Below are 25,593 nucleotides of genomic sequence, written 5' to 3'. Positions count from 1 at the left end.
GAGAGAAATGAACCTTTCTATTGCTATTCCCTGAGTCCAGATTCCAGCCCTAGAAAATAATGGAGCACATATTAAATAAGAAATTGCTGATTATCTAGCGAGAGATTTTTCAAGGGCATAAAAGGGAGATAAGTGTGAGGGTCTCATTTAAGAGGATGGGGAAGGCTGGAGTCTTCCCTTTGTGCGTTTGCTAATCTCCTTCATCCTTTCCATTGGATAGCTGCACAATGAGTAAGAATGTGCATAATTTTATAAAGAATAAATCTTGCCTGGACAAACTTGATTGCTTTGTATTTAACTAAAACTACAAAAACAGTAGATGAAGGGAAAACAACAGATATAAAATATCCAGATTTTAATAAAGCCTTGAAACTGTCTCATGAATAGTAAATTGAAAAATTAATGTCATTTTACTTTGGAAGACAATCATGTGGATTGAAATGTGGCTAAAGGATGATATACAAAAAGTAATGATCAAAAGCTATGTACGGGAGTGTCTGGCAGAGCACGGGAGCTGCTGTTCGATCTAGTTATACTTAACTTTTTAAATAATGATCTGTAAGTGGATGGAAATGAGTTGTTGACTTTTACAAGTGGTATCACAGTGTAAAGTTCTGCACAGAAGTATACAGAAACCATATACAACAAATAAAGTTAAATTATCTTTGAAGAAGAGAGTCACAAGAAGAGATACTTGCATAGATCCATTAATTCATGATCTGTGAAGACATTGAAATACATAAGTGGAAATTACACAGAGCAGCAATATTCCGTGTAAGCAGACTAGGGTTGACATAAATGGATTGGTGACAATGGGTAGCAAATTAAGTTTGCAATAGAAAAGAAATACTATTGGCAGCCCTATGAAAAGTTCAGCTCAAAATGGGGACTACTATTCCTTATTGAACATATTTGACTATTTTCAGGAATACAATGTACAGTTCAGAACAGTTTGTGTCCCAAGAAACAGTCAGGAACTGTGTTTTTAAGTTTCTACTTTAGATACAGTGCACCTAAATCTTAGCAAGTTTCTTAGCGAAGTACAAGACACAAGGCATTACATGAAGACCTGGAAATGGGCAATTGATCGACTTCTTTTGTCTAACTTCTATAGCACTTTAAGTAATATGAGTGGGAACAGAGAAATTTACTGTGAAGCCACTAGTGATAAAGTATTAAGCCAGAAAAAAGGAAGGAGAAAATTTTGTGCTGTGTTGAAAGTAAATTGGATTTATGCAGAAAAGTTTTCCTCTTACATATAGCCAATGTAATATGTACTGAAGAAGACGAAGTTTAAGCAGGATAGCAAAAATGCTGGAGTGTCTTGTGCCAGAACAATGTAGCCTACAAGTTAGCAAGGAACAAAGGCAAACAGAAGCTTTTGCTTCAGTCAGTTGGAGAGAATAACAAAACAAATTGTTTCAGGTATGGTCGTTTAGTGCACAATTTGCTATACAATCGCTAAGGTCAATTCTCTCCTATATTCCTTCAGAGGAACCCAGTGAACCACCATGGCACTTTCTGGCCCTCTGCATCTCTGGAAAAGGTGACAGCAGTTTGAAAGCAGTGGCTCTCACACTGTTAGGTGAAAGGTGTGGATTTGAATCGTCACCGTTCACAAGGATTAAGATAATGTCCCATCCACTTCTTCAGCTGACATTTGAGATTCGATTAGACCTGTCAAGGACTGTCAATTTACCAGTTGCCCATCTTTTCATTAAAAGAGACATCCTCAGCCATGGAAAGAGTGTCTAATCAAGTATCGTAGTGGAAGTATGTTGTCAAAAATAATTGCTTTTTGTACTAGCTGAACATCAGCTCATAAAATAGGTGTTTTTAAAACAAATACCTTGACAGATGCAAAGCATACTGTCTCTGAAGAAGGTATTTGGAGATTGACCAGATAATCAGAATTTAATTATTATATTTGTTAACCTTAATTTAGTCACAGAGCACGCACTGGATGCTACTCCTTGAGTAAAGAAAAAAGTAACGAAAAACAAAGTCGTCTGACACTGTATTACAACATCAGCCGAGCACCCAAAAAGCTTTACCAAAGCCAAGCCAGGCCGCTGTGCTCTGTCTTGGTGCCTGTGTTCAGGCACGCTGGATCTGTCTTAGAATTTGCCACTGGGACTGGTTCTCTTGGCCAAAGATTCATTGTCACTGGACAGTTTTCTGTCCTCTGGCTGAAAGCTCATCTTTTGTCTTACGACTGGCATGTCTCACACAAAAACAATAGATTTTTACAACACATCCCCCTCTCCACATAATGTGGATGCATCCTCCTTATCCATATAACATGTTTGGTAGCAAGCGTATCTCACCTGCATACAGGAGAAAGTGTGAACCGGGCTACCAATTGTCCTTGCAGGTGAGGCCCTGTGGATCAGATCTGGCCAAGCAGGCAGTGTTGCTTAAACAGCAGCATATACTTGGCATTACAGGACTTGTCTTGATGTGCCCATACTGGTGAGACCAGACCTCTACCTTTTTCAGCAGTCTTTGAGGAACATTACAATAACAGTGGTGACAACCTCTATTTATTTTACCTGCTGCTCTGGGATAAGGAAAATCATGTGCATGTTTGACATGTTGGTAATGAATTTCTTTTGCACTAGGCAAATGCTGCAGAATGTCTCATGAAAACATCCTAATTAAGAGGTAGATTTGAGTAGATGTACAATCTCTAAAATATCAGAAGTTCCACTCAATTTAATGTACATCCAGCAGCTCCCAAGAGAGTGTTTCAAAATCACTAAGCTTCTGTTTAGCAAAATGGGGATGAGTGTAGGGGCTCTGAAGGACTGTAAATGAAAGATGTCTTAACTCTGAGGGAATTGTCTGACTTTTGAATGCTTTAAAGCAAGCTTCTTTCTAGGTAGCTTTTTTAAACGTGTGTAAAGCAGGTGTTCATATTGTGGAGAGCCTTCCACGGGTCCGCTCAAATAATCAAACACCTTTTCAAGATCTGTCAGGAAGTGCCCTGTGAATCTGATCCATGCATTGCAGGTGTTGAGACTGCATGAAAAGTGGTTGTCTGGTAAAAGTAAGGATTTCAGTGTGGTTTCATTTGAACATTCATTTCTCTTTACACTCAGGATTCCCTGAAAAAGGAAGGTAAAAGTAAGAAGAGTATTCCTTTTTAAAGAGAGATGCGTTATGTAGAAATTCATGTGCACTAAAATCAATCAAATTACCTTAACTGTGTCATATTTGTCTATTTAAAAAGAAAATAAAATTTCTTTTTAAAATACAGTCCTTGAAATCATCTAGTAGACAAGTTGGAGCCAATGGGAAGCTCCTTGCTACATACAGCCCTGCCTTAGAAATCAAATGTTCATGGCCCTTTTCCTACAGCTTTGTGGATCTCACAGTATTTTGGAGCCATTCAGTGTTGGCAGATCTGTACATCTGCTTAAAATGTCCCTGAAGTCTATGGGATGTTGGTGATGGGCACGTCAAAATGAATCAGATTAGAAAACTGTGGTTTAAAGTGGGAAGATGCTATGGGCTGGTCCTTCACTGCCTGATCTCTGCCTGCTGCATGCTGAAGAGCTTCTCTGAAGCCAGGAGTCTTGGCTCAGTGTTACTGTAAGATTTTTCTAGTTTTTCCCTTTGCCTTGTAAAAATTCTTATATACCAACTCTTCTCTGCTCAGGAGGGGTTATCTTTTTTTTTTTATTACGTTCAGCATACATGTCCAGGCACAGATTTACTAGGAGAAAAGAATGGGATCTTTAGCCTCCCTCCTTTCCCCACTAGCACCAGCCTTTTGGCAAGGACAAGCAAACAATCAGGAGGATGGTTTCCTCTCATTAACCCACAGGTTAAGGCTGGGAACATGTTAGCTGATGCACACAATGGGGCCACGCAGCTCTCCCAGCTCCCCACCCGTCAGGTCATGGCTCTGTCCACTGTGATGCTTTTTCCTTCATTATAGAAAAGAAGCCATCACACAGTAGGTGTTTTGATTGTATGTAGGCTGCCACTATTTTTTACCTCCTTTAGAAACCTTTCTTCTAACGCGATATATTTCTATGTCCTTAGAGATATCCTTTCTGGAAGCGTCACTTCTTGAATTGCTTTTCAGTAACAGGTTTGATTTACAAATCTCGTCTAAAGACGCACGCAAACCCTGCACAAAACAAAGCTGTGTGTCAGGGGCTCTTTTGTAACTGAAAAACCATTCAAGCAGCAAGAGAGAGCAGTCTCCTGCCTCGCTGGTGGGGTGGGCAGTGCAGTGGAGCAACGGCTTTAGCAGAGCTCTCATTTGGTGGAAGACAAGCTGCAAGCTTTTTGCACCTTCTGTTAAACCTGCTGAGAGGGCATGTGAGCCTTTCTTCTTTAAAGTATGTTTGGGAAGAACTGTTTGACGTAACGGAGATTGTCTATGGAAAAAGGTTTTCTAAGCAATTAAACTGCTTTTTATAGTTTTCAGTGAATCCTTTCCAGGAGCTTTTTCTAGACAAGTGTTGCTACAGATTGGGCTGTATTAGTGAGTGCTCCAGCAGGAACCGACCACTTTGACTGATGTTTGGGCCAGAGGCACCCACAGCTCTGCTCCCAAGCCCCATCCAGGCCCTGAGCCTGTGTCCTAAACAGTCTGTCCCTTGTTTAAGGACGTTAACTTCAACCTACCTTGGAAAGATAGTATGGAGTTTAATTTACAAATGGAAATTTACAAAAAGACAACAGGCTCTGAAAGATAATTTGGCTATTCAAGTAGGCTTACAGTATCAGGTGGTCACTTTCTTAATTTTCATGTTAAAGAGAGGGGAAGATTTCTTTTTTATCCCATACTTCCTCATTTCTGCTCTCTTCCCTTCATCTACTTGGCTGATTTTCAGGTCCATGGGGTGAAGGAATAGGGGTTTGGTTCACATTTGGCAAACCTTTGGAACTGCTGTACTGAATCTCTAGCCTTGGGACATCTGCAAAATCTTAAGACCTACACCAATATATTCTGATGGGCCATCATTCCTGCCACAGCCAGATAATTCTTCTTTAGTGATGCTTCTTCTAACGTTGTTGACTTTACTGAATGCCAGGTATAATCTTTAACAACATATATTAATATTAATTAACAGCAACTTCTCTGTTCAAAGCCCTTTCTGTGCCAGCCCATGTGCAGGATGAGTTCCTAACGACCCAGTACTTGAGCCATGACACTTCAGCCTGGCAAGTTTTTAATTCTCCTCAACAGCTGTATCATTGTTGTGACTTGCATATGTGCTTGAATGTTAGTTTTAAAAGAGTTCGGTTTGACATGAGCTGTTGTTGTAGTAAGTCATTTCTATCAATGGGCTTTTGTTTCTTTTCATCGCCTGATGAAATAGACCTTTGGGCTTACATATTCTAGGTACTGAGGAAGAAATAGTTTTGTCCTGAAGCTCAGTAGCTGGCGGTTTCAAGCATTTCTTCTCTGTTAGCGTTGGTACATTTTAGCATTCTCATTTTGTATAGCACAAATAAGCTTGAAGGTAACTCGCTTAAGTAAATGAATTAGCCATAAGGCTGAGTGTGTTTTGTCCCCAAAGCTCAGGATTCCTGTGCTTTTCATCCTGAGATCCATCCTTTTAACTTAGCTTTGAGCCTAGCTAAGTCAATGCTTAATACAGTATTCTTTTAATTCCAGTCCTACATGGAAGATCATCTGAAAAACAAGAATCGTCTGGAGAAAGAGTGGGAAGCTCTATGTGCTTATCAGGCTGAACCTAATGCCACCACCATTGCACAGAAGGAGGAAAATATCCAGAAGAATCGCTCACGGGCTGTAGCACCATGTATGTACACTTTAATTTGGATGATTGCATCTTAAGTTCTTGATACGTTTCTCAATATGCTTTGCACAGTGGTTTGAAAGCTACAGATGACAGGCAAACAGAATACAGAGTAGCTTAACTGTGTACTAGAAAATTCTAGCTACACCTATGGGCTGGGTGCATGTCCTGTTGTCATATCAGACACTGTTTATCTCCTTATAAGTTGCATATATGTTACAAAAATGCACAGCTATGTCACATAGCACTGCTGCTGCAGCTGTGCTGCCTCATGAAATTCAATAGCCAGAGTGCTTTTCAATGCTGGAATGTACTTTCTGTACAAGAGTGGCATCTGTAGCCATTCAACAGAAAGAAGTTTGGCTTGTGTTTAGACAAGTTGGTATCATGTCCGTCCAACAGTAATACCAGCAGTCTATAATCAGAGCTAGATGATCTGTTGATCAGATACTCAGCTGTACTGAATGAGCCCCTTTAGGTTTCAGTGGATAAGCTTGCAAACTGCTTCTCTCTCTGCTAGGCTTAGGATAAAAAGAGAAAAAGAAAAAAAAACCCAGCCAGTGTTTATATTCCTAGAATCTGCTCCTCCCTGTAAGCAGCCACCTTTCTGAGCTTGAAATAAAAGCAACATATTTTTCCTATGCAAATATATGTATGTCATAGACTGCATTGGTAATCTATGGGCACACATTTTATTAAGCAACCAATGAAACAAAACTGAAACTGAGAATATATGCACAGTCCACAGCAACAAAAATGCTCTCAGTCAGTGTGCCCACAATCCAGCTGGGTATCTTGGCAAACATATATAGCTATTTTAATTTTTGAAGTGCCCTGAAAATATTAATTTTCCCTATGAGAGCCTTGAGTAAGTACTAGTCCTCCTTTAGAAATGGGGAAATGACAGGTAACACATTAAGTAAATGTCAGAGCCAGATTTAGAGTGAAGATTCTTTGGAAGTGCATGATAATTTAACTGAGCCCATCAGTGCTTGCATATTTGCTTCAGCAGAGTTTGTCTCTCTTGTTTATGTAGTGGCTCTTTCTGCAATACTTTGCTGCTTAGGAGAGGAATACAGTAGTTTCATTATATGAATTTTCCTGAGTCAATATGGTGCTGGTCAAAAGCCTTTCAGGGCAACAGCAACAGTTCGGTGACCTCCATGTGTTTTGGGATCAGGTCTGTTGAAACATTCTAAAGAAGTAACTATGAAAGCTAAAGAAGTGCAAGACTTCTGTGCTCTTTTCCATCCAGAAAAACTAGCATTTAACCGACACAATAGGAAGTCAAAATTGCTCCATGATAATGTGTATTGATCCAAATTGATCTTCCTGCTTAAAGTGTTCTTTTCAGTGTGGACTTGCAGTCAGACCATCTTAAGCTGTTCCAAGTCTCTGCTCATAAGTTAAGCTAGATTGTTTCTGGTTGCAGCCTTGGAGACAGCATGGGAGCTACAGGTGTTGCCAGAAATTGATGCTGGTTATTCAGCTGATGTAGGAAACGTGCCTACATGATACAATGAGCACTAAGATAGGGACCCTCATACTAGACGGTTCTAGCTCTGAATCCCGAAGTAATAGAGCTGTGCCAGTGCTAAAGAGCAGAATTTTTTAGCTAGGGTGTCATGCCACACTACAGCTGAACTATTTTCAGAGCTAAGATAGTCTGTGTCTTTTCATCATATTGTACCATGTGGATGAATCAGCCCACACTGATCAGCGTTCTATTGACAAGTCTCTGCCCGTTGCTTCTTCCATGGCATGTTGTTATGCCTGTTCTTCCCATCGCTGAGCACAGACTGAATCAGTACTACCTGGGAAGGTACTTGGACATGGACAGGGTGGCCACAATTTATTTGAAGCTTTAATTAGAAGTATTTTAGCACTTCCCCAGGGAAGTGGTTGACTCGGCCACATTGGACACCTTTAAGAGTCGCCTGGACAGGGTGCTAGGCCATGTTGTCTAGACTGTGCTCTCCTAGAAAGGTTGGACTAGATGATCCCTGAGGTCCTTTCCAACCTGTGATTCTGTGATTTGAAATCCCTTAGTACTTTTACAAGAGTATAATGCTACTTTTTGGCTTTTTTACAATGTGGAAACTTCTATGATAGCTATTAGTGCACTGGGAACGTTATTTTTTTTACTGAATTGCACAAAGTTACCTGCCCTCACTTTCTGAAGTTGCTATGCACTGGTAAACAGTTGTCGTGTTGTACCCTTAAAACTATTTTGATGATGGGTAGAAAGTGTGGCATGGAGTTTAAACAACATTAAATTTTGATAAGGGGATGGTTATTGTACACTCTAAGATTAGACTGAGATGAGAAAGATCCCAGTTTGCCCACTTTCTTTTGACTATAGCAAAAAGCCACAAATTTGCTTCATAATAAATTAAGAAGCAAAGCTGGTATGGTTTTGATTTGCTACAAAGTTGTTATACTACATTCAAAGTATTCTCACAGAGTAATGCTTTGTTAGCATTTGCCTACCCTTCTCGTATTCATAATCACCTTGACAAGGTAGAACAAGGTTGCCAATTCAAATAAAAGATTTCATCTTAGGAAGGCTTCAAAGAAGCTTTAATATTATGTTGTACTTACTTTGCATTCTTCTTTCTTAATCAGTCTGAAAATAATATATTTTTTACTGATTACATAACTGATGTAATTTCTAGATTAACGTCATTAATCTCACAATTTTATCATAGTTTACTCATATGCCTATCTTCTTTATTTACAAGGAGCTTTTAAAATACTTGGTAGCAGAACACCTTGACATTGCACTTAATTAATTACTACTTTAAAAAATTCTAACTGAAGTAACTTGGACCTTCTAGATTAACAAAACTGCACCCCTTTATCCAAACAAGCAGAATGCTATAATTTAGGGCAGTGTGATACCTTTTTTTCTGTATGAACACATGAGCAGCTCAATTTGTTGATGTCCAAAGAAAAGCTTTCCTGACTTTTTTTCTCTTCTTACACCTCTGCAAAATAAAACCATCTCAATAGGGTGGTTACTGTATGTTGTTATTTATGGATACCATAGATACATATGGGTATTTTAAACATTTGACAAACAACTTTTTGCAGTGAACATGTGTCAGAAGCTGTCTACTGTAGCTGTGTCCATGGGTCATTGTATATATTACAGCAACCCGCTTACCTCTGCGCTTTGATTTTCCACCCACCCAAAGCAAAGCATTTGGGGTAGCATGTACCCAGCTCTGAGGCTTGTGTGCAGTCTGAGCACAGCCAGGGGGTGTGCAGCAAGGGCAGGAATGCCTGACCAGAGGGTACTTGCTCTGGGTGTGCGCATTATCCATATCAGGAATGCACGTACAATTAGTGCTCTGGAATAAATGAACTTGATTTCAGTTCAGATCTAAGAGTTCTGTTTTGTGCAATTAACCTATGGGCAAAATAATGACAATCCACAAATTTTGATTCTTCACAGTCTTCATGCTCCTTCAGTTTTGCTCCTCAGTAGTTCGCTTTATTACTTCAGTGTAGTTCTGTATAGTACTTTGTATGGAAAAAAAATCAGTCTAAATCTAGAAGGAAGAGTATGATCATAGATTCGTAAAATCATAGCATCGTTAAGGTTGGAAAAGACCCTTAAGATCATCAAGTCCAACTATTAACCTATCACTGCCAAGTCCACCACTAACCCATGTCCCTAAGCACCACATCTACCCTTCTTTTAAATAGCTCCAGGGATAGAGACCCAACCACCTCCCTGGGCAGCCTCTTCCAATGCTTGACAACCCTTTCAGTGAAGAAAATTTTCCTTATATCCAATCTAAACTTCCCCTGGCGCAGCTTGAGGCCATTTCCTCTCGTCCTATCGCTCGTTACTAGGGAGAAGAGTCCGACCCCCACCTCACTACACCCTCCTTTCAGGTAGTTGTAGAGAGCAATAAGGTCTCCCCTCAGCCTCCTCTTCTCCAAACTAAACAACCCCAGTTCCCTCAGCCACTCCTCATAAGACTTGTTTTCCAGACCTTTCACCAGCTTCACTGCCCTTCTCTGGACACACTCCAGCACCTCAATGTCCTTCTTGTAGTGAGGGGCCCAAAACTGAACACAGCACTCGAGGTGTGGCCTCACCAGTGCTGAGTACAGGGGCACAATCACCTCCCTGCTCCTGCTGGCCACGCTATTCCTGATACAAGCCCGGATGCCATTGGCCTTCGTGGCCGCCTGAGCACACTGCTGGCTCATGCTCAGCCGGCTGTCAGCCAACACCCCCAGGTCCTTTTCCACTGGGCAGCTCTCCAGCCACTCCTCCCCAAGCCTGTAGCACTGCATGGGGTTGTTGTGACCCAAGTGCAGGACCCGGCACTTGGCCTTGTTGAATCTCATACCGTTGGGTCCGGCCCAATGATCCAGCCTGTCCAGGTCCCTCTGTAGGGCCTTCCTGCCCTCCAGCAGATCAACACTTCCACCCAGCTTGGTGTCATCTGCAAACTTACTGAGGGTGCACTCAATCCCCTCATCCAGACCATCAATGAAGATACTGAACAGGACCAGCCCCAACACTGAGCCCTGGGGCAGAATGTGATCTGTGCAAAATGTGCCAGGTTGATTGAAGTGAGGTTTGCTCTGCTCTATGACGCCTGGATTCAGGCAACCCAAAGTTGCCCATACTCCTTGTGTCCAGCCTTTGTTTTTTGATTCTGTTCCTTCAGAAGTACCTGACTAAAAAGAAACAGAAGACAGAAGGAATTAGGCAACATGTGAGTCTTATGTTTTCCAAGGTTTCAATCCCCATCTGAAAACCAACAAAAGTAATAGATCTTCATTAGGTCACAGGGCCACTGTGAGATAAATAGAAGACTGTAAGATGGCATACTACTGTAGTATTGGTGACAGTTTAAATAATCCAGATAGATATCATATTTTGCACTCAACTCAGTTGTTTAAGCACAGGAACCTAGTGCCGTTTGAGATGCCTGAAGTATCCAAGGCACCATGCATAGCTGGTAGGTATAACACAGGCTCTATGAGAGACCCGTGCCCACACAGCTGCTAGCCTGAGTGTCCTTAGGGCACCTCAGATATCATTAGAAACCTACACTGAGGCATTGAATCAAGTTCTGTGGGCACAATTCTGTGTTATTGTAGATTAAGATGCCTAAATTTAAGTATCTCCATGTAGCTGCCTCCGTGTGAGCCAGGTGTCAAAGCACCCATTACAGCCAGTGAAGAGCTAGTCAGTGCAGTGGCATCAGGAGATCTGTGCAATGACCAAAAGTAAGTTTCTATTTTCAGTGAAATTAATAGCTTTAGGATGCCCTCAGCTATCCCATGTGAGCTTCAGATGCTAGTCCAATAGGATACAAGTCGTTAGGTCTTATGACATATCCATTAACCTTGTGCAAAATCTCATCTACTCTACAGTTTCTCAGATAGTTTGACATGTTCACGTTTAGCCAACTAAATCAAGCCCCATTAACTGTAACCTAGTCCACATGAAGATATGCGTGTAGACACCAAGACTTAGATTTCTGTCTATAAATTGAGTTTTTATATGCTACAAACTCATGTGTGCTTGCTTTATATTTAATACTTTATCCTCTACCCTTTATAATTTATACTTTGTATTTTATACTTTATATTTTATATGCATATAAAATGCAACATTGTGTTATATTTCTCCTCAGCTATAGGTTAGTACTAGCCTTTTTTAGGAGGCCTCTCTCTGCCACATATATCCATCTAAACGTTTTGCTTTTCTTTCAGCTGTGGCTTGGCTGGAGCAATAACAATTGCAAAGTAGTTCAGCATTCAGCAGTAGCTATTGTAGATATTTGAAATGATGACTACTTGTAGCTTGGCCAGATTGCAGTAGCTAGTAACAGCATTTGTCTTTTCTCTCACTTCCTTATTACTGTCTGTCTCCTCTCCTATTTCTTCATTCACCTTTCTTTCTTGCTTTTTAGATTGATCTTATATATCTTCCTTTTCTGTCATCCCCTTCCTTCTTTTTATTTCCTGCTTCTCCTGCTCCTCTTTCCTTGCTTCTAACATGATCAATATGCAGTTTACAAAAAAAAAAAACTTGTACATTCGGCATTTTCCCCATAGTTGCTTATTGTTAACATAACAAACTGGTGTCTATGGTATTCTTTTTTCTTCTTCTTCTTTTTCTGCCTGTTTCTGAAGAGCTATTATGCTCATTCCTAGAAGCTTTGAGGTGATAACAGGCATAGACAAGCACAATCTGTTCATTGTCAATATGAACGCTTGATTCTGCAACTGAAGCACACATGGGTGCAAACTCTTGATATATGCAGAAAACACATGTACAACCTTTTTTGCACACTTTTTTTTCCCTGAGCGCAAATACAAAATCTCACCACCTTTTTACTACCCAAGCCCTAATACGTCTCACCCTCTGATAAACCCTCAAAGACAGCAGGATAATGATATGGTACACTAAATCAGAGGGTCTGGATAAAACATTATGTTTAAAAAAAAAAGAAGATCCTGAGGTTACTGATCTGACATTTGACTTTTATTGGCGAGTCACACTGACATCTGTTTGCTAAATACTGATGAATCACTGTCTGCTCTCTCTCCCTCATCCATTTGAAAACATTTCAGGCATTCTCATTGGTGATTAGTTCAAACACTTTTGCTACCCAACGAATGGGGCTTATCCTGAGTGCTTGCTTAGCTTAAGATATGTGAAAGACCATATTTAGTGCATGTAACCTGCATACCTTCTGCATAGCAAAAGCGGTTCAGAGCTGTAGTTCTTCAAGCACTCTGTGACAATGCTCCTTGTAAAGCTGTCTATACAAAATCTTGGGTAGCCTCAAGATCTCAGATATCACAAGTTCATTTTTATGTTTTAGATTTTTTGTGCAGTAGTGCCAAAGTGAAGTGGAAATGAATAATTTGCATGAATGTGTTCCTTTTCTCATCTTCATCCTCCTATTGTGTGGAAACCTTACTGGAGCAAATTTTATGTGAATAGTAAATTATAGAATCATGGAATCATTTGTTCGGAAAAGACCTGTAAGATCATCAAGTCCAACTATTAACCTATCACTGCCAAGTCCACCACTAACCCATGTCCCTAAGCACCACATCTACCCTTCTTTTAAATACCTCCAGGGATATAGAGACTCAACCACTTCCCTGGGCAGCCTCTTCCAATGCTTGACAACCCTTTCAGTGAAGAAAATTTTCCTTATATCCAATCTAAACTTCCCCTGGCGCAGCGTGAGGCCATTTCCTCTCGTCCTATCGCTCGTTACTAGGGAGAAGAGTCCGACCCCCACCTCACTACACCCTCCTTTCAGGTAGTTGTAGAGAGCAATAAGGTCTCCCCTCAGCCTCCTCTTCTCCAAACTAAACAACCCCAGTTCCCTCAGCCACTCCTCATAAGACTTGTTTTCCAGACCTTTCACCAGCTTCACTGCCCTTCTCTGGACACACTCCAGCAACTCAATGTCCTTCTTGTAGTGAGGGGCCCAAAACTGAACACAGCACTCGAGGTGTGGCCTCACCAGTGCTGAATCACTTCCCTGCTCCTGCTGGCCACACTATTTCTGATACAAGCCCGGATGCCATTGGCCTTCATGGCCACCTGAGCACACTGCTGGCTCATGCTCAGCCGGCTGTCAGCCAACACCCCCAGGTCCTTTTCCACTGGGCAGCTCTCCAGCCACTCCCCCCCAAGCCTGTAGCATTGCATGGGGTTGTTGTGACCCAAGTGCAGGACCCGGCACTTGGCCTTGTTGAATCTCATACCGTTGGGTCCGGCCCAATGATCCAGCCTGTCCAGGTCCCTCTGTAGGGCCTTCCTGCCCTCCAGCAGATCAACACTTCCACCCAGCTTGGTGTTATCTGCAAACTTACTGAGGGTGCACTCAATCCCCTCATCCAGATCGTTGGTATTCAACAGAACTGACCCCAGTACTGAGCCCTGGGGAACACCACTTGTGCCCAGCCACCAACTGGATTTAACTCCAGTCACCACAACTCTCTGGGCTCGGCCATCCAGCCCTTTTTTTACCCAGCAAAGAGTACATCTGTCCAAGCCATGAGCAGGCAGTTTCTCCAGGAAAATGCTGTGGGAAGTGATGTCAAAGGCTTTACTGAAGCCCAAGTAGACAACATCCACAGCCTTTCCCTCATCCACTCAGCAAGTCACCTTGTCACAGAAGGAGATTATGTTAGTGCCTTTAATAAACCCATGCTGACTGGGCCTGATCCTCTGGTTGACCTCTACGTGCCATGTGATGGCACTCAGGATGATCTGCTCCATAAAATTCCCCGTCGCTGAGGTCAGGCTGACAGGCCTGTAGTTCACCAGATCCTCCTTCCAGGCCTTCTTGTAGATGGGTGTCACATTTGCTAACTTCCGGTCAGCTAGAAAGAATGGCTCTTCATTCATTTGAAATGACTTGTTTACCTCTAGCCTTATTCCAAGATAAGGTTGCCCGCATTGGTGGGTTAAATTTTGCAGATGAGATTGGGTGACTATAAACAATACTTATACAAGCACACTTTTTTCTTGCTCACATGTTGAACTGCCATGACATTACTGGTGAATAAACCTAAGCAGAGCCCAAACCCTTTGTCTCTATTTTCCTGTGTATTATTTACATTTATTGTTCCTCATTATAAAGATAATGATTGGTACTTAATAGTTTAAAAAGCCAACTTGTAATTCAGCTGTTAAGAATGGTGTCACGGGCCACTAGACAAGATACAAAGAGGGACAGGATGTATTCATGTACTCTTATTTTGTCTGAATAATTGGTGGAAAAAAACTCTCTGAACATCAGTATCCATGTTCAGCTGTAGAGGGTTGCAGAAAGGGCAGCTCCATGACCTCTCACCACAATACACTGCAGGGTAGGTTTGCTGAGAAGTATGAATTGTGCCGGTTATGTATCAGGTACAAGTTTTTTGAGCTTCATATGTAAAGACTTTGACATCTTTCACGTAAATTACCTGCATGTGGTCTGGTCTTTATTTCTTTAGTCAATGGAAAGAAACAGGCACTTCTAGAGTGCAATTTGACCTGTTTGATACAGCTACGTCAGGATGAGATGATTCATGACATAGAAATATTACTTTTCTCTTAGCAGAAAGTGAGCCTAGATGACTAGAACAGATGCAGAAATCTGCATCATTACTGTCTAAATACAGGCAAATAAACCCCATGCAATACATACGCCCTGAAGTAAAAAAAAATAGTAAGTTTATGTCCAGAGCTGCCTTTTCTTTACTAGTGGTGTCTGAACTAGCTATATTACCAGCAGTGTGAGATGTCTGTATGTGCTCCAGTCATACTTTTAGATGCAGTTGTTATCAGCATTTTCTCTCTCCCACACTCATCCCCAAGTCATACTGTCTCCCCACATCACCAGCATAGCACCACACAGCACTGGTCTTTGATCAGGACAGATTACCTTGCTGTCCAGCTCTCAACTGTACTTCAATGTTCCTGCCGATCCTTTTGTAGAGAACCCAGATGGAAAAGGTCCTTCAGCTTACTTCTTCCATGACCCTGCAAACACAGGAGTGTTTTCCTATTGGAGGTTGTAAAACATTATGGTGCATCTCATGAAGACATGCTTTCTGATACTCAGCCTCTGAAATATCCTAGAGCTTCATTCCTGAGTCAGGCTGTGACTCTGTGGCTGTATCAAGACTATGCGTGATTAGGAGTCAGAAGGAAATATCCTTTCTGATATTTATGCTGTTCACCTCTCTTGAAATGCACATTAATCTGACTTTGAATTGTTTAACTTAAAATGGGTAGAATACTTGTACAGAAACTTTCTTCTCTTTATTTCTCCTTTGCAGATGATCATTCCAGAATATGTCTGAAAGCTGAAAATAGCCACGACAATTCAGACTACATCAATGCTAGCCCAATTGTAAGTATGGTAACCTATGAGAAATAATCCAAATAGTCAGTCCCTGTCTTTCCTTCTTGTTAAAATATGCTTACTTGAGGCACCCCACTGCTCAGGTTGTGCAACCTCAGGTTGTGACCACCTCACAATGCTGATATCTCAGGCTGTCCTTTCAAACTGAAGAGAATGATATCTTGTCCATGTGCATGGAATACCCTTGAAGTTTATGTACTAAGAAAACAAAGTCACTAGATAGTCATCCATCTAACTTGTAATACTGTCAAGTTTTCTGTGTCTGATATTATTAACTTACAGATTATAAATTCAATGATGCACCCTTAGCAGAGCTTTTCCTTCTCTGAGGAGGTAAAACTTGCTTGTTCTTTTTTGGTTTGTCTTACTAGCTACTGTCGTAGGAGGAATAGTTTCTGCAGTTGCAGAGAGCTGAGTTCCACAGGCTTCTGAACTTCTGCAGCAGGAAGTGACTTTTCCTCTTACCTCTCTTCCTCTGTTGCCCTGCAGATGTGTAGCTTTGTGTTTCTCTAGCTCTCCTGGTTCTTCTCCAAGCTTGCTGTTCTGAAAGCAAGAACGAGATCCCTTACCACTTGTGTATTCATTCAAACTGCAAAATAGGTCAGTCCAATTTTTGCCTCCAAATATTCCAGCATGGCCCAGCTGCCCTTTCTCACCCTCTGTAAGCTGAATATGAATCATTTCTTGTCTGTGAAAGGTGATAGGGAGAAAGGGTCTATGTTTTTAGAAACAAAACAGTTATGATAGAACCAGTAGCATTGCCCTGTCATAGCGTCTCAGTGGAACTGTCATGATATCCATGTGAAGGAGGAAATAGGCACTGTGTCCTTGACCTCCGTGAGACTGCTAGTGTTGGATTCACTTTTGCTCAGGGTTCTTATTCAAATTAATTAGGCACTGAAAAGTTGTTAAAGGGAAATTATGTGAAAGAACCTAGGATGGAGAATTAGATCTCACTGCAGTGGGCTGTGTATGCCATTACTGGCTCATTTTCCTAGGGAGCATCACTCCCCCAGTTAAATACCTTTATGTGGGCAAGGCAGCTGACAATTTGCAACAGCATGAAATTACAGGCTGCTTACTTCCAATGTTGTTGACAATAATTTTTACCATAAAAAAAACCCCCACAACTACATAGAAACTGTTCTCTGAGCTTTGTTTTTGATTATCAGAGTTCAAAAGCTTCATTTCCTTGACCATATAAAAATGTTTTATTCAGAATTAAAATATACACAGAACCCAACAAACATCTACAGGATGCTTTTGCCTTTGGCTTAGGGTCACGGGTAAACCAAAGCACCTGCATGCTTTAGGGATTGCTAGCTGCCATTTTAGAGAACAGGGGTAGATGCACACAGATTAGAGCAGTTTTTGGATGACTTTTAAGTATGTGTCAGACTAGACCAATCTCCAGCTGGCCCCAGGATCAGGAGGTCAGAGTAACTTGGTGTTCCAAGGAGTATGTAAACTGGTAAAGTCATGCACAGAGGTCCAGCTCCAGGGCTTTAGTGCTCTGTTTGCCTGTCTTCAGGGCGCATTCAGTGAGTTACGTTTGGTCAAGCCTTGATTTGATAGTAGAAACTGAGAGGTTTTGTGGCAAGGACAGGTGTGGGAGGTGTTAACTGGAAGTGAGATATTGTATTCTTGTAAGAGCTTGGTTGTAATTCACGTGACTACAACATGGTGCAGAAGTGGAATTACGGCATCTGCAGGTAGTGCTAAGCCAGGTTCAGTGTTGGCAGCAGTGCAAATGCTGTGTTCTTACCAAATAACCAAGATGGGCTTCTGCAACCTGCCCAAAATCTGTGTTTTAGTACACAAATTTGACTGGGAGAAGGATAAATTCTTGCATATGTGTATATGCCTGTTGCAATTCTAGTTCTGGTAATTAATTACACTGATGAGAAAAGTATTAGATTAAGTAGTATTGGTGGAGGAGGTATCCCATTGGCATAACTGGGAAGAGGATTGCTTTGTCAGGATGCCTGAAGCTAATGCGGGCAGAGGGTCTCTGCTTCCAAGCTTTACATGGTTTTACAGTGGGTTGTAATCTTGCTTTTCTGTCCAGCACTTAAGGGTGTTTTCTTCTGGCAAGTTAGAAGGTATTTCTTTTCTGTAGCTTTCCCAGACTCAAGAGTTTTGTCCAATAAAACAAGTCAAACTGATGACATTGAAGCAAAATTCTTATGGTTGTCTCTATATCTCTTACAGAAATATTTCTATGCCCAGAGTTAAGTGGGTGCACAAGTGTTTCATTGAGTTGGGACAAGCACCCAGTGTCTTGCATAGCCATGAAAAACTGCCAACAGAAACTTTTGAGTTCCTCTTCTTCATGGTAAGATAGGGACCCTACTGTGTGGGACGGAGTGCCGCAGCTCACATTTGTGTACACAACCTGTTATTCCAAGGAAAGATTCCAGATGGTTTTCTGAGTTTGTTTCACTAAGTCAATAGTCATTTTGCTATTTTGAAAGCAGTAGATAAAATGTGTGTTTCCTGAAGGTGATGCAGCGGGAAGTTGGTAGGAGGAAATCACTACTTTGCAAGGCCATAGGTTGGAAAGATTCCCTGAAAACTTTCATTTCAAGACAAAGTAAATATCTTCAGGTTAGTGTAAACGTATTTGTTAATCTGGTATTGCTTTTGTATAATGAGGTAGAATATAGCAGAACCACCTTATTGATTATGCAATATTTACTGTGGCTGCGCAGCCACTGCAGCCTGAGCTGGACATACATGCTATTACTATTGCTGTTTGAGACATTTAGTCATCGTTTTTGTATATGTACAGTGGATGTGGAGTACCACTAAGTCTGCCTTTACTTGCTTTTGCAAAAATCGTACCATTTCTTTCCTTCAGACTGCTGCCATTCAACTTAACTAACCGCAGTAATTATCACGTCAATGTAGTGATGTTTCTGGTGCATTTGTACCTTACAGCCTGGGCTAGGAGTGAGCCTTGTAGTGAGATGCAAAGATGGACATTAATAGCACAGGGTCAGTGCAGTCCGAACTGACTGGAAGAGGGTTTTTCCTCCCTGCACACGTGAGTTGTCTGTTGAGGGAAAAGTGTAAAATAAAGTAATTATATTTGTGCTTTGGAAAGGGAGGCTTCCAGTCATGTACATGTCACTGGGTATCTCCAGCTTCTGGGTCAGTGGTCCAGTCTCCAGCTGGGGCTCACTCAACCTTAACTTAAGTCTAAATGAGTGCAGCAGTAACCATGAAAAAATCCCCGCGCTAGACAATGAGCTGGCCACCTGCCCACATGTTTCTTCCTTTTTAAAAACGCTACCCCCCTCAAGACCTCCTTTCCCTCCAATATGTTGTGAAAACTGGGGTTAGATTGATGGCCTCACCGTGGCTGGGAGTGGGTGAGGAGAATCAGCAGAGATTTAGCCCTAGTTCTTCCCATAGGTCTTTAATTTCATTTTAGTGTGAGGCCAAGCAAAATCAGTTCTTAGGAGAAATTTACAGGGTAAAAGTGAGGTAGAAATCTGTTTCCCTCCTCTCTGAAATAACATAAAGTACTATGATAATAACTCTGCTATCGGCAGCTGAATGAAAGGCTTGCAATTACAGCACAAGGAGACCCTGACTGTGCAGAATAAAACTGTGATAATTACATCTGTCATATTTGTACTTAGTCCTCATTAAATTTCGGGAAAATCATCCAGTAGTAAATAATGTGCAATCTTTGCTTTTAAATCAGAGGTCATGAAAGTAAATGGGAATTCTGTTTTTCCTCATAGGGTGTCTGAGAGAGAAAAAATCCCATCAACTACATTTAAAAACTCAGTTTGCTTATTATTGGAGACACCAGACTGAGGAATGTCATTAGCATGACAGTTTGTTCAAACACAGCATACAAATTTCATCACCAGGAATAGACTCTGAAATTCATAATGGCATTCACAACCAGATTTACTTCTTTCATTCCATTAGGGGTTTTAAAGGAAGGATTTAAAAATTGTTTTAAATTTTAATTCAAACATGAAGATGAGGACTAGTCTACCTTTTTAATTTTAATGCTGAGATGAATGTGATTACAAAGTTCATCTGCATTTGCTGGATATGCTTTCTTTTACAAAAACAAATATACTTTTTTACTTCTGGAGACTGTCTGTACTCTGTGTAATAAATTCATGCATGAAAGTAGATTTTATTCATATCATAAACATATTAAATCTGGAAACTACACAGTAGCTTGAATATATATTAATTTTTAAGGTGTTAATCAGAGTTCAACTTTCTTTGCGTCGTATTTGGTCTACACTGGATCTCATTCTGATCTCATATGTTTTAAGAATATTTTAACCAGACTCAGGGGATTGAGTTCAAGGTAAATATGGTGTGACTTAGACCACACCTCACCCAGCATCTTTCTGTGTGGAAAGTGAAAGTAAGAATCTGACAAGTTGAGAGCGAAGGTAAAGGGCAGGAATGAATCACAGTATCATTTGCATGAGATTTCAAAATGGTCATTGATGCCTATTGATAGTTTTACTTCACTTTACAGTTTTAGAAGGCTACTTAAGGATCTGTATGTACCACTCTCAAGTCCAAATACAATAAATTTGAGGATTTATTCCCAGAATGTATTGATTTTGCTGTATTTCATCAGCATTATCAGTGAAATCATGCTGCAGCATGATCTCTATCTAAAACCTCAACAAAATTCAGAGTTCTTCAGGGAATTCTTGCAAAGTCCTAGGATAAGGCAACTGGGTAGTAGAACTGCTGCAGGAAAAACTAAAGGAGTAGGTTTTATTCTCTAGTAAAGCAAAGGTGTAATTGTGGTCTGATATTAATTTAACAAAGATGCAGCTAACTCGAATACTGTGTTTATAGGTCAACTTTCATTACAAACCCTTGTAGAGAAACACAAGTTGTGCACTAACCTGTCTAATATATAGGGACTTTTTCATTCAGTTTTCTATAGTATTTCTTTTCCAGCAAGAAATCTGAACGCTCCTCCTTGTTTCCATTGCTTTTGACATTAGCAGTGATGGAAATCACCACAGTCAGTTGGATGGTCCGTTATAGTAATCCGTGATCCCTTTCTTTCCCAATCCAAAATCGTAGAAAAACAGATTGAAACATTATCACCAGACTTGCCTTTGTTGTACTGCAGCAGAAAATTAGGAAATTCCACCATAGTAGAACAGTTGTAATAATTGAAGCTTTTTCTTCCCAAAATTGGCTGTTCAGATCGAGTTCTGATGTCTTGTGAACTTTGTGCTTTGATAGGGACATAGAGGGAAAACTCATGTTCTTTTTGAAAAAATTACTACTAGGGTGATTTCGGAAGGTTGTTCCGATGTAAAATGTTAGCAAACAGTTGATTTTTGTTTTAATACTTGATAGAATCAAGCCTGCTGTTCTCTATTCTTCTCTGGAGAATACATTCTCTGTTTTACTTTTGTGGAGTGAGAAATGTGAGGGATCCTTGAAAGAAGATAATGACTATGGACACGAAAAAAAGCCTTCCACCTGATGCTCGATTAGTTAGTTTAAAACCCATTACTGAGTTTATTTCTTTATTCAAACTTTTGTTAACTTTGATAGATTAAGGTGCCCTTGGTGTTCTTGGTGACCTTGAGAGAATAAAAAAGAACATAACAAAAACATTCAAGAACTATCCCTTGCAGTCACCTACTCACATTAAATCAAATGTGACCAGAGTAGTGATTTTTCACACTTTTTCTTGAAATATGTGGCCTTTAAAACAGTACATGTAATAGAAAATCAATAAAACCAGGAAGTTCATTTAATTAGTTTAATCTTTGGTCTTATTTTTGTTCAGTTAAAGATCATTTCATAGTGTGATAGGGCTTTCTGCCGTCTTCTATTTGCTCCAAGCTAGAAGAGTTTCTGCTCATAATTGTTTTCTGTGCAACACAATGTGCTTGGAATGTAATAATTGTAATTGTCTTTTGAATTATTGTTAAACTGCTGTTACAATTCACTACTCCGTGCTTATTGTAATGTTTGCCACGTTTCAACAGCACCTTTGTGACAGAGGTTGATTAATGCTCAAATGCCAGGATTGGCCTATTCCTGATTTATCAGCTGAATGTTGAGAAATATTTCCTCCATGACAGCGCTATTTGCATCTTCCTTGATTTCTTCTGCCTTTGTTTTCTGGCATATATACATACAAAAAAAAATTTAGTTTAAGAAGTTGTTCAAAGTAAATTATTATTTTTCGAAAGTTTGGTGTATTTACTGTCGGTTACATTTCCAGAACAGGATCTTGCCTGTTAGACAAGTGACATCATTTTCAAGTGGATGCAGCCTACGGCAGTTGCCACCAGGAGTAGCAAGTCCTCCACAGTGCTGGTCGATTTTTCTAAGCTAAGATTTTTAGTTCCAGCATAGAAAAACATTTAAGCACATGACTAAATCTTATAGATCTCTGTGGGATTCAAAACAAAACAACAACAGAAATTATTTCAACCATAATGGAGCAAAAAAACCCTTTAATCCTGACTTTGCTTAATCACATTTGCTGTTGTTTTCAGCTGTGTTTAGTTCAGTGTCTCAATTCTTACAAAAACAAAGTTGACCAATTTGAAATGGTTCCTAAGGTTTTTTTTGTTAATACTGCTTTCTGAAGAAAGCTAGTTTTGCCCTGATCTCAAAATACCTACAGTAGTAAATGTCCTGCTATCAGAATTGCTTTTGTCAAAAGGCAAAGAAAGCAAGGTTGAAATTTGTTGTGAGCAATTGCTTGTTGTGAGGAGTTATTTGCTGGTAAGAGAAGCATCTTGATGAAGCTCAGAATAAAATGATGGTATTATAGACATCCTGGTCAAGGTTTTTTATAACTATGGGTGGTGAATCAGAAGTAAGATTTTATTCTAAATGGATTCAGTGACTTCATTCTACCTGTGTTGTGTTGTCTTGGAGAATTTTAATATTAAGTCCAGCTTAATTATACATCAGAAAATTAGAAACATAAAAGTGTTCTCTTCCTTTTCGCAGCATTCATCATATTGTTGTTCTGTTAGAATAACTTACATCTGTTCTTTTATGGTTCTCCCCTCTTTTATGTTGCACATAATTATGAGGTGCCTTCTTTTACGCTGACATGTACCATCACTGAAAATTTTGATAGGCTATGAATAAATTCAGTAGATGCCTCTTAATGCAAATGTGACTCACATTCATTCTTATTCAGATCTTTACTTATAGAACAGAATCGTGTATTGAGACAAATTCTGCCTTCAGCTACATGGGTACAAGTTAACTCTCTACGACTTCAGTGTCACTGAGTCACACCCACACATCTGAGAGCTGAACTGGGTCTCTTTTCTTTATGTTCAAAGTTTTGTCTTGCCCAGTTCAGGGTTAGAATGAGTTTGTTTGGTTTTTAATCCCATCAGCAGATCTTCTTTTTCAGCAGAATGGGTCCTAAGATTTAGAACCAAAAAAACCACCCATCAGTTCAAAAACATTCATTGTAACACACTAATCCTATTTACTCTTGATGGCTTTGTTTCCTAGATTCTTTATTTTTTCTGCTCAGTGAATTTTCTGCTCCTTGAATTAAATGTAATAATTAAGGTCTTTAAGCAGAACTTCCTCTGTTGAGGCCAAATCCATGCATTTAGATAAATCAGCTAACCAGAAAAAGCCAGAAACTGAATTTGTTCCCCATTTTTGCTGTTTTTTAGTTACATGTGCCCTTGACAGGCACGGTGGAAATGGAGAACATATTTAGATGTGTGGAGCATTCTTAACACTCAGTGCAGAAAAATGTTTCAGATGGCTCCTAGGTTGCTATGAAACCACAAGTACTGATCTCAAATAAATGCCTTTGTCAACCACCATAAATGATCTTACACCGCATATTGAGGACATAGGACATTGCTCATCAGATGTGCTGATACTCATCTGGTAGCATCAGTCTTTTGCGGGAAAAAGTCTCCTCTGAGCTTATAAATAGAAATAAAATTATTTGCTTGCCAATAAAGGATGGAAGGACATGACAGTCCTTTGGGAAGTCCCTTGTTTCTGCCCTCACATACTTTCTGTCTCTAAAACAGCAAGGGATTTTTCTTTTAGATATAACCAGTCTGTGTTCTCTCTCCTTGTTCCAGATGGACCATGACCCCCGAAACCCAGCATATATTGCCACCCAGGGCCCTCTCCCTGCTACTGTCGCTGACTTCTGGCAGGTAAGTTAAACATCTCTTTGCAAACTGAATTTATGTTACATGTCAAATTTTTTCCTGTGTTTCTGGAAATGTAAGGTGTATAAAAATCTGTTGTGTTTGAGTCACAATAGGTGGAAAAACCTTAGTTCAACTGTCTTTTTAAAATCTAGCTCATGGATATTAAAGACATTTATGTATATGACAAGCCCTGCTAAGAAATAGTTGATCTGGAAATTACATTCAAAATCTCAGGCCAAAGTATTCATATTTTAGTGCCAAACTTCAGGCCAGGTCTCTGTAATTAAACTGCTGCCAAGGACTGGACAATTTTCAGAGGGCCTGACCTTCTTAAGAGTGTAGCCAGAACTCATTGTCATTCTCTGGATCAAAAAGGACTTAACATCATGTGCTGTGAATTTTTTCATTGAAACCTAGTTCTCACATGCCCCTGTTCACCAAAATGCTTAGATTCTTAAGCATTTTCCCTACCACAGGTAGCTGAGTTAAAGGTTAAGTTAAGACACTGCTGCATAAAGTTAAGTAGATGCATAATTTTTTGCAGGATTGGGGCTAAAGGCAGCAGTTGCTAATGCACAAATGTGAGCTTACTTTGCATGCCCTTTTTTTACATGCTCATGCAGCTCTCAGATTTGGACGTACACACACCGCCGCACTAGGTGTGTGCGATTGTGTGATGGATATGCTGCATTAGATATTCCTTTGTAAGTGTAAAAGTGTGCCTGAAAGCTTACTGAAGCTGTTTGGGGAGGAGGTCAACTGGGGCTTACTATCAACACGAACATATGTTTTTATTTTTTGGTTTGCATTATGAATTTAGAAATTTTGTTCTGAAGATAAAGAATATCTACATAAAAATTTCAGAAGTGCCATTGTATTTTAGGAGCTTGCATGGGCTGAAATCATCTTCTCTCTTCATCTGCATCACCTGGTCTATGATTAGAAAGTGTTAACTGATCCCTATTAAAGACACTTTTCATGTCACAATTTCCTACTCTCTTTGATGAGGAATTGAGACATTTTCAAAAGGTTTCTTTGATTTTGGGTGCCTGGATATTTAAATGCTCAGTTTGAGATATTTTCAGCCTGGATTTTAGAAATCCAGAGCAAAATCTTTCTGCTTGAAGTCAGCCGAGCTGTTGTTCCCACTTAAATTTTCAAGTAACTTGTGATTTTTGTCTTCAATATCTTTTTTTGCTTTGGTGAGTGGATTCCTGATGTCAGGCATGGTACTTGAAAATACGTTTCTTAAGTTAAATGTGCAAAATCAAATACCATGTTAGCTATTCTGTAATATTTTATGATTCCTAAGGCCCAGGCTTTTTAATTGCATATTTTTGCATATTTGTATATTTATATTTTGTATATTTTTACCTGTAACTGCACCTTTGCATGTTGAAAAAAATGTATGTTCTTATTTTTAAAAGTGGTGTTTAAAGAACAGACTTTGTATAAGCACTGCTGCTGAAATCAGAATTAATCATACCAACATAGTATGACCAATATATTCTGTTCTTCTCCCTTTCTAACTTGAACAGTTAGACAAACTGTTTGCACAGACAGAGTGACTAGAACTGAAACGTTATTTCTTTGTTCTGTGGTCCAATCTTCCTCATTCCAACTTTGTACTCAAAAGGTGTCCGTCTTTACTTTCTTTCTTCATGCTATTTGCGAACAGAGAGTCTTCATTTTCCTTCACTTTCCTTCTATTCT

General features: G+C 40.0%; 1 protein-coding gene across 3 annotated transcripts in view; it reads left to right on the top strand.

Annotated features, from left to right (window-relative positions):
• The window catches only part of PTPRN2 (protein tyrosine phosphatase receptor type N2), a 670,936-nt gene that overhangs the window by 602,165 nt on the left and 43,178 nt on the right, over nucleotides 1–25,593 (top strand). For all 3 annotated transcript variants that reach the window (XM_075082381.1, XM_075082380.1, XM_075082379.1), the window contains 3 exons: nucleotides 5,639–5,786; nucleotides 15,615–15,688; nucleotides 23,806–23,883. In XM_075082381.1, the coding sequence (XP_074938482.1) occupies nucleotides 5,639–5,786; nucleotides 15,615–15,688; nucleotides 23,806–23,883 (300 nt within the window). The remainder of the gene's footprint in view (nucleotides 1–5,638; nucleotides 5,787–15,614; nucleotides 15,689–23,805; nucleotides 23,884–25,593) is intronic.

Source organism: Phalacrocorax aristotelis, chromosome 2 (assembly GCF_949628215.1).
Source record: "Phalacrocorax aristotelis chromosome 2, bGulAri2.1, whole genome shotgun sequence".
NCBI classification, from domain to species: Eukaryota; Metazoa; Chordata; class Aves; order Suliformes; family Phalacrocoracidae; genus Phalacrocorax; species Phalacrocorax aristotelis.
The sequence above is the reverse complement of the archived record's forward strand: the minus strand, read 5'-3'. Positions and strand labels throughout refer to the sequence as shown.